This window comes from Gekko japonicus, unplaced genomic scaffold, assembly GCF_001447785.1.
Source record: "Gekko japonicus isolate JY-2015 unplaced genomic scaffold, Gekko_japonicus_V1.1 scaffold1592, whole genome shotgun sequence".
In the NCBI taxonomy this organism is placed as follows: domain Eukaryota; kingdom Metazoa; phylum Chordata; class Lepidosauria; order Squamata; family Gekkonidae; genus Gekko; species Gekko japonicus.
Window position 1 is genome coordinate 350,169 of NW_015175406.1, and position 9,709 is coordinate 359,877.

Genomic DNA, 9,709 nt, shown 5'->3' on the forward strand with positions numbered 1-9,709 from the left:
GGTCCTTTTCTACTACTATCTCATTTACACACATGAATATGGGAAGCGGCCCTTCACTGAATCAGACCTTTGGGCCTTCAGGTTCAGGTTGTCTCCTCTGACTGATAGCTGGAGATGCCGGGGATCAGCCCTGGGACCTTTTGCCCTCCTTCAGACAAAACTCTTAAGAACATCAGAAGAGCCCTGCTGGATCAGACCAATGGTCCATCCACTCTAGCATCCTGTCCCACACAGTGGCCAACCAGTCCCTCTGGAAGGCCAACAACAGGGCTTTCCCCTAAGGTTGCCTCCCGGCTCTGGGGTCCAGAAGATTAGTGCTCTGAATGCAGTGGTTCCCCTCAGTCACCACAGATAGTAGCCACTGATAGACTTCTCCTCCATGAATCTATCTGATCCCCTTTTAAAGTTTATCCCTGTGGCCGTCACAACATCCTCTGGCAGCCCGTTCCACATTTTAATCATTCGCTGTGTGAAGTAGCACTAATTCTCTTCCATGTGTGAACCAGACCTTAGTGACAAGGCCAAAACCCTCTCAGAGTACAACTCCTGGATTCTTATCCACTAAAACACACTGGCTTTCTTTCTGAGACCTAATCCGGATGAGAATAATACCTCACCTTTTGTTTCTGTCCTACACAGAGTATGTATGTGTGTGTCAGGGGTCAGTTGACAAGGGTTAGGAATACTGAGGCAAAACGTGGCCCTCAGTTGTAGCACTGCAATGCCTCTCTCTGTCTGAGTGATTTTGTTTCCCTTCCTGCTCTTCTAGGTTTTGGTTCCATTGGCGGAGGCAGTGGCAGACTCTTCCGAGGCAGGCCAGGTTCGGCTGCCGGATGCCTGGACTGGCAGGGAAGCCAAGCAGAAGTACAGTGAAGAGGTGACCTTGCCAGGTAAGTAAGGGGTCTGTGATTCTGGGACACAGGGGAGGCTGGCTAACACCACCTTACTTGATGATAGATTCAGGTGGGGTAGCCGTGTTGGTCTGAAGCAGCAGAACAACGTTTGAGACCAGTAGCACCTTTTAGACTGACAAAGTTTTATTCCTGGTGTGGCGAAACGGGGACCCGCCCACAGCCCTAGGAGACTAAGCAGCCCTTCTGTGGCTCACAAGCGGCCCCTGTTTTTACCTGCCCACCCTGTCTGGTGGGACTATTTCCCTTTCTTAGTTGCTGCCACCACTAACTGAATTTACACTGCCTTCCTAGAGGGACAGTGAGACCCCTCTGGCTGATTCCCCAACCTGGGAAAGTGGGTACCTCAATGTTTGGGTGCCCCCTGGAGAATTGGCAACCCCTTGGATTTGGACTTGTTTGGGTTCCCTGGCCTCCCTTTGCCTGTGGTAAACACCACCTTACTTGATGATAGATTCAGGTGGGGTAGCCGTGTTGGTCTGAAGCAGCAGAACAACGTTTGAGACCAGTAGCACCTTTTAGACTGACAAAGTTTTATTCCTGGTGTGGCGAAATGGGGACCCGCCCACAACCCTGGGAGACTAAGCATCCCTTCTGTGGCTCACAAGCCCCTGTTTTTACCTGCCCACCCTGTCTGGTGGGACTATTTCCCTTTCTTAGTTGCTGCCACCACTAACTGAATTTACACTGCCTTCCTAGAGGGACAGTGAGACCCCTCTGGCTGATTCCCCAACCTGGGAAAGTGGGTACCTCAATGTTTGGGTGCCCCCTGGAGAATTGGCAACCCCTTGGATTTGGGCTTGTTTGGGTTCCCTGGCCTCCCTTTGCCTGTGGTAACGTGCTGAGCGGGGAGGACTATGTGGTCAAGGCACTACCAGGTCTTATAACTCAAAAAGAAGGTGTATTTAAACTATATACAAGGCTAGGCACAGAAAATAACACAGGCAATTCAACACAACCAGGCAGAAAACAAACAGGATCAAAACACAATTCCTCTGTCGCTACACACATCTTTTCTACCTCTGGAAGTTGTGGCCTCAGGATAGGATTTGCTTTCCTCCTCGTTGTTGGAGAGAAACTCCAGCCCTCCTCAGGACTGTTCACCAGTACTGCTACCCTCCTGGCTCTCCACCATGATTTATAGTGGCCTGGATTGCCCACAGAGTCTGAGGTAACAGGAGTCCCATCTGTACACTGCCCCTTGAAGCTCTCATCCAAGGTTGAGGCAAAGGCTGACTAACCCCTCCCTAGATGGGCAGAAGCCTTTACCTGGCTGGCTCCGCCCCTGGGGTGGGTCCCTAGTTTCTGGGAAATGTAGGGAGGGAGGTATGGCAGCTCCATTGTTCCCTATGGAGTACCCTCCCCTCTCCAGAGGACTACCAGACTGGCAGCCATTTTAAAACTAAAAATTAGGATTGGCTACATTAGGGGTGGGTGGCCTAACATGCAAAGGAGTTCCTGCTACAAAAAAAGGCCCTGGGTTTTGACAACAAACAAGGTAAACAGAATAAGGAGCAAAAGGTGGGTGTGGCTGGATGACCACACTTCTGGTAACATGGGGTTGTGGACTAATATGCTAATGAGCTGTGCTGTCAGGGGTGTGGCCTAATATGCTAATGAGTTTCTGCTGTTGGGTGTGACCTATTATGCTAATGAGTTCCTGCTGGACTTTTTCTACAAAAAGAGCCGTGATTTAAACTATATACAAGGTTAGGCACAGAAAATAACACAGGCAATTCAACACAACCAGGCAGAAAACAAACAGGATTAAAACACAATTCCTCTGTCGCTACACGCACCCTCTCTACCTCTGGAGGTTGTGGCCTCAGGATAGGATTTGCTTTCCCGCTCCTTGTTGTTGGAGAGAAACTCCAGCCCTCCTCAGGACTGTTCACCAGTACTGCTACCCTCCTGGCTCTCCACCATGATTTATAGTGGCCTGGATTGCCCACGGAGTCTGAGGTAACAGGAGTCCCACCTGTATGCTGTCCCTTGAAGCTCTCATCCAAGGCTGAGGTGAAGGCCGACTGACTAACTTCCTGGAGGGCAGAAGCCTTTATCTGGCTGGTTTTGCCCCTGGGGTGGGTCCATACTTTCCCCCACTTTTTCCTCAAAGCTGCTGGGAAACGAAGGTTGGGAGGTATGGCAGCCCCATTGTCCCCTATGGAGAACCTTCCCCCTCCAGAAGAACTACCAGATTGGCAGCCATTTTAATATAAACTTCTGCCTGGCAGCCATTTCATTACACCTGGTATAAGCTGTCAGGAAGTTCTTCCTAATATTTAGCTGAAAACTCTTCTGATTTAATTTCAACTCATTAGTTCTGGTTCAACCTTCTGGGGCAACAGAAAACAACTCCACACCATCTTCTAGATGACAGCCCTTCAAGTACTTGAAGATGGATATCATATCACCTCTCAGTCATCTCTTCTCCAAGCTAAACATATCCAGCTCCTTCAGCCTTTCCTCATAGAACTTTGTCTCCAGACCCCTCGCCATCTTTGTTGCCCTCCTCTGGACACATTCCAGCTTATCTAGATCCTTCTTAAACTGAACACAATACTCTAGGTGAGGTCTAACCAGAACAGAGTAAAGCGGTATCATCACTTCACACGATCTGGACACTATACTTCTGTTGATACAGCCCAAAATTGGATTTGCCTTTTTAGCTACTGCATCACACTGCTTATTCATGTACAGTGTATGGTCTACTAAGACCCCTAGATCCTTTTCACACATAATATTGCCAAGTCTCCCCCATCCTATGCGTTTGATTTTTCCTACCTAGATACTGAACTTTACATTTATCTCCATTAAAATTCAATTTATTTGTTTGAGCCCAGTTTTCTAGCCTGTCATGATCATCCTGTATCCTGACCCTGTCTTCTACCGTATTTGCTACCCCTCCCAATTTAGTATCATCTGCAGATTTAATAAGGGTTCCCTCTATCCCTTCATCCAAAGAGTGATTAACACATGGAATTCACTGCCACAGGAGGTGGTGGCGGCCAGAAGCATGGGCGGCTTCATGAGGGAATTAGATTGCCTTTTTAGCTACTGCATCACTCTGCTTATTCATGTACAATGTATGGTCTACTAAGACCCCTAGATCCTTTTCACACATAATATTGCCAAGTCTCCCCCATCCTATGCGTTTGATTTTTCCTACCTAGATACTGAATTTTACATTTATCTCCATTAAAATTCAATTTATTTGTTTGAGCCCAGTTTTCTAGCCTGTCATGATCATCCTGTATCCTGACCCTGTCTTCTACCGTATTTGCTACCCCTCCCAATTTAGTATCATCTGCAGATTTAATAAGGGTTCCCTCTATCCCTTCATCCAAAGAGTGATTAACACATGGAATTCACTGCCACAGGAGGTGGTGGCGGCCAGAAGCATGGGCGGCTTCATGAGGGAATTAGATAAACATATGGAGTAGAGGTCCATCAGTGGCTATTAGCCACAAGGTATAGATAGGAACTCTCAGTCTGGGGCAAGGGATGCTCTGTATTCTTGGTGCTTGGGGGGGGGCACTGCTGGACCTCCTGATGGGGCACCTGGTATTTTTGGTCACTGTGCGACAGAGTGTTGGACTGGATGGGCCATTGGCCTGATCCAGCACTGGCTTCTCTTTTGTTCTTATGATGTTTATGCTGTGTTTTATTTTAATTGAATTGTCCTGTTTTGTTGTTGTTTGTCATCATAGGCATTGGCGGGGGGTTATAAATATATTAAATAAAATGTATTTAAATTCCTGCAGGTAATGGGCAGCAGTGGGAGAATGAGGGGGTTTCCCTCCCTCAGGAAGGCATTGAACAAACAGAACTAATTATGGCATCTTCAGGAAGAATTGAAAACTTCCAGAATAAGCCGAAAAGAATGACTGTGAGCGAGCAGGGAAACCAACATGAGAGGGATGTGGAGGAATCTATTTTCTATGCAAAAGAGGGAAATGAAGCCAAAGTACAGCAAACAATCTCCTACTCTGAGGTAAAAAATGCATCTTCTGACCTTATGAAACCCCAGAATGTTCACATTGAAGAGAAAGCACACCTGTCTTGTGTCAGGAACAGCTTTGATTACAGACAGAACCACATTATTCATGAGAGAATCCACCTGGGAGAGACTAAAGTCTTCAAATGCACCCACAGTGGGAAAAGCTTTAGCCACGTCTCCAGCTGTAAGGAACACCTGAGAACCCATGCTGTGCAGGCCCTGTATCGATGCTGTTATTGCGGCAAAAACTTTGGCCAGGGTTCCGTCTTCCGGGAACACGTCAAGACCCACACGGGCGACAGACCATACAGGTGCTTGGATTGTGGGAGAAGCTTCAACCGGAAGTGTTACCTGACGATCCACGAGAGGTTGCACAGGGGAGAGAACCCGTACATGTGCATCCATTGCGGGAAGAGCTTCTCTAAGGGGTCGAAGCTGGTCATCCATGAGCGAATCCACACGGGTGAGAACCCCTACATTTGCTCGGCGTGCGGGAAGAGCTTCAATCAGAAGGGCAACCTCGTGACCCACATGCGGATTCACACGGGCGAGAAACCGTACAAATGCACCCATTGCACGAAGAGGTTCAGTCAGAAGGCGGGCCTTCGTTCGCATGAGAAAACTCACATGGGAGTCAAAAGAACCGTTTAATACAGGCCTGGCAACCTTGCTGGGGGTGGTGGTGGTTTGGACCTGGCTGGCAGAAGCACAGGTGGTGGCAACAGGTGTCCTTCAGTGTGTCAGGTCCAGACCATGAGACCTGGTTGCTCCTAGTAGCACAATCAGCCCCTGATTGGTGGATGATGACAGTACTCAAGCCCAGGTGAGAGACCTGGGCCCTTAAAAGTCTGGTTGTCTAATACGTTCATAGATGGGCAGGGATCTGAGTGTGCTGAATTCTTTATAATTACCTTTGACATGACCTAGCTGGTCCAATCTCGTCAGATCTCGGAAGCTAAGCAGGGTTGGCCCTGGCTAGGACTTAGATGGGAGGCCACCAAGGAAGTCTATGGTTGCTACGCAGAGGCGGGCCGCGGAAAACCTTTGTCCATCTCTTGCCTTGGAAACCCCATGAGGGGTCACCGTGAGTTGGCTGCACATTATCCTTAATCAAAGTTTTCCCACCACCCCCGCTAAGGAGATGTATAAAATACAGCTTCCTAGTAATTAGAGATATCAAAGTAGGTATGGTTTGTGCGACAGAATACCTCTTTACCATACCAGAGTTCAGGTGATTTATCTGTTTTGCAACTTAATTTGACAACTCCATGGCAAACAGAGAAGCCGTGTCCCATTGTGTCAAGGGAAATGCTGTGTTACCTTCATTTGATTTGAGTTTTTCTTTTAAATAAATTATTCCATATAAAATCTTTGTGTGTGTGTGTGTCTGTCTGTGTAAAACATATTCTACTTCCAAAGAGCACTTAAGCCAATGCTAAGGGAGCCCTCACTGGAGAAGACCCTGAGGCTGGGAAAGATTGAAGGTCAAAGAAGAAGGGGACGGCAAAGGATGAGATGGTTAGACAGTGTCATAGATGCAACGAACATGAAATTGAGTCAACTTCAGAGGACGGCGGAAGACAGGAGGGCCTGGCGTGATGTGGTCCATGGGGTTGCGAAGAGTCGGACTCGACCGTGCGACTGTACAACAACATGAATTATGTTAGCTGTTCAGTTTGTCAGTATAGCCTTAAAAATAACAATCTTGTAAACCAGGGGTATATAGAAAATCTGAAGTGACTGGGCTTTCTGGTTTAGGAAAAAAACGAGCAGATATAATTTTGTGAAAATTATGGTTGGTTTGGAGAAAGTGAAGGTAAAAAGGTTGTTTCTTCCTCTCCCTAGTTCCTAGAAGTGTGTTTGTGGGGGCCCCACTCAATGCAATTTGACAGTACAATGTGAACAGGTGGAACTTGGATTGGTATTTACTAGGGGATTAGGGAAGAGAGATTTGGGATTTGTTATTTTATTCTGGTTTTAATGGAAAGTGTTTTTAGAATATTATTGTAAGCTGCTTTGAACCACAAAGAAAAGCAGGGTATAAATGTTTTAAGTAAAAAAGAATAATGGACGCTTTGTCTGTGAGCAGCTGCTCCAGGAGTTTCCCAACCTGGATCTGGGAGCCCTATCCCTCCCATCCCCCGTCGATGGCCAGGGGGACCAGGCAACCCTAAAGTCTTCAGACCTGTGGGTCTGGAGGACCCTCAGGTGGACTTTGTTTGTTGCTAGTGTGCATGCATACCACAAGGGTGCCTAATGTGGGTGGCTGAGTAGGAGGAGGACTACACCTGGCCGCTAAGCATTCTGGGAGCAAGCCAAACTCAGCAGTGCAGCTAACACCTCAGGGGCTCATGCTGTAAGTGAAGTAACGGCCAGTGGACAGCTTGCTTGCCTACTCCTCAATTGGAGGGTCAGATTAGGACTAGGAAAAGTCTGCTCTGCCATGAAGCTTGCTGGGTGACTTTGGGCCTGTCGAACCTACCTCAACAGGTGGTTGTTACCATAGTTTTTTTCTCAAATGCTGGAGTGCCCCCCCCCTGCAATGTGCCCTGCGTGATGACATCACATCCGGGTGACGTGATCGCACCAGGCACATCGGCACAGATGGATTGCTCGGGGGTGGGCTTCCCCCCACCAGCCAGCTGAGTGGCGGTGGATTGGGCCCCCTGAAAGCGGGGAAAACCTCACCCCCATCAGGGGGATAGCAACCCTAATGCTGTTCCAAAGATACAAAGGTGATAGATAATAGCCAGGTCAGTGCCAAACAGGTGGATGAAGGAGAAGAAGAGAAAGTTCATCCAACAGCTGCAAGTGGAGGAGGAGTGGGGAATCAAACCCAGTTCTCCCAGATTAGAGTCCGCGCACTTAACCACTACACCAAACTGAGGAAGGCAGTTCTGTAATGAGGAACCACTCACTCTTAAGGGTAACCACATTACCATGTAGGCACTTGGACTTGGGTCTCCAAGGAGGATCTTGGGCAGGCAAGGGAATGGGTGCTCCTTCAGGGCCGATTCACACGATACAAAGTCCCCATGTGTCTGTGAGAATGGACTTCACACATCCGACATGAAGCTCTCATAGTAGCAAAAGGGACTTTGTATTGTGTGAATCGCCCCCCCACACACACCTGGCCCCCAGCTTTGATTGTACTCATAAATAAGCTAGTTGTGAAGATTTTTAAGGGCAGACAAAATACTGCTTGGGGGGGGCAACAGTGGGAGGGCTTTTGGAGCTCTGGCCCTGCTGGTGGACCTCCTGATGGCCCCTGGGTGACACAGAGTGTTGGAATGGATGGGCCATTGGACTGATCCAACATGGCTTCTCTTATGTTCGTACGGTATGGTCCTTCCTATCCATACAGGTTAACAGCCAGACGCTTGTATTCTGAACTAGCCGGAGTTTCTGCCCATGCTGGAATGGGGCCATGGCTCAGTGCCTTGTATGCATCTGCCTTGTATGCAGAAGGTCTCAGGTTCAATCCCTGGCACCTCCAGTTAAATAAAGGATCAGGTAGTATGAAATCCATTCTCCTAAAACCCTAGAGAATAATTACTCGTAGAGTTGCCAACCATCTACAGAAAAAATGTCCTGTCCCTTTAAGAGTGGTTTAATGTGTGGACCTGGGCAGATGAAGCTTTACATGAAACCAAGGTAAGTAACAGCGCCTGACAACCAACAGACCCTAAGGCCTCCATTAAAGGAGCAGCACACTTTTTCTCCAGGCTGTTGGCAACTCTAGCTATAAGACAACACTGACCTTGAGAGCCCGATGGTTGGATGCAGTATATGTATAAAGTGACTTCCATATGTCCTTGTGAATACAATAATCTGCTTTAGGAATAACTCTCAGCCGGTGTCCCAGTCCAGACAATGTTTGCACAGCTGGATGTAATAAAATCCCCCAACTGTGGACCCAATTCAGAGCAAGCCCTTCCAAGCAAGCTGAATCCCAGACTCCTGGCCACTTGTACCATCGAAAGAACACTGTGGGATGGATCAGGCCATCTAGTCCAGCATCCTGATTCCCACAATGGCCAACCGGATGCCGCTGGGAAAGCTGAAAAACAGGCCAAAGCTTCCCCTTGTAGTTGCCCTCCCAGCAAAGGTATACTGCCTCTGCTCATGGAGGTTCCATTTTGCTGGGGATTGAACCCTGGATTTTGGCATGCAAAGTGGATGCTCTCCCACAGCTCTCTCCCTGAATGTTTCTAGCTGGATGCCCTGGAAAGTTTAGCCTGCTCGTTTCTGTACATTGAACACCTCTTAGAAGCACAACAGCAGGCCAGGCGGTACGTTCTACCGGTCAGTTGGCAACCAGCCTGAAGAAGATATTACGGGAAGAGCAATGTAGTCTGATCTCATCGAGGAATCTATCATTTATAAATAAAGCAATCAAAGTGCATTCTTGATATTCCTTTTGAAATTTGTCTTTAATACATTGCTTTGGACAACAGATACACAATTGGCTGTGGTCAGGGGTCATTTCTAGAAAAAGAGGTGCAGGAGCTTATTAGCATAACTCATTTGCATATGCCACACCCCCTGACATCACCAGAAGTGTGTCAGAAGGCAACACCCACTGGACCATTTTGGATTGCTACCTATGGGGGGGGGGGGGGGCGGGCGGCCTGTCCTTGCAGAGGAGGGAGAGCTTGTACCTGAATAAAACTCAGTCTTAAAGGTGTCACTGGACTGTTTTGGACCGGGGGGCCAGAGGGAGCTCTGCAACTTACCTGGCTGCTTCTTGCTCTGACTGAGGGTTGCTGGGAGCAGGGGGTGGGGCTTGTTGCATGTG

At 48.2% G+C, this 9,709-nt stretch overlaps 1 protein-coding gene across 1 annotated transcript in view; it reads left to right on the plus strand.

Moving 5' to 3' along the window:
• The window catches only part of LOC107122610, a 49,095-nt gene that overhangs the window by 26,508 nt on the left and 12,878 nt on the right, over nt 1-9,709 (plus strand). Inside the window, exons 7-9 of the mRNA XM_015425722.1 lie at nt 770-890; nt 4,676-5,559; nt 9,127-9,216. Coding sequence (XP_015281208.1) covers nt 770-890; nt 4,676-5,559; nt 9,127-9,216 — 1,095 coding nt within the window. The remainder of the gene's footprint in view (nt 1-769; nt 891-4,675; nt 5,560-9,126; nt 9,217-9,709) is intronic.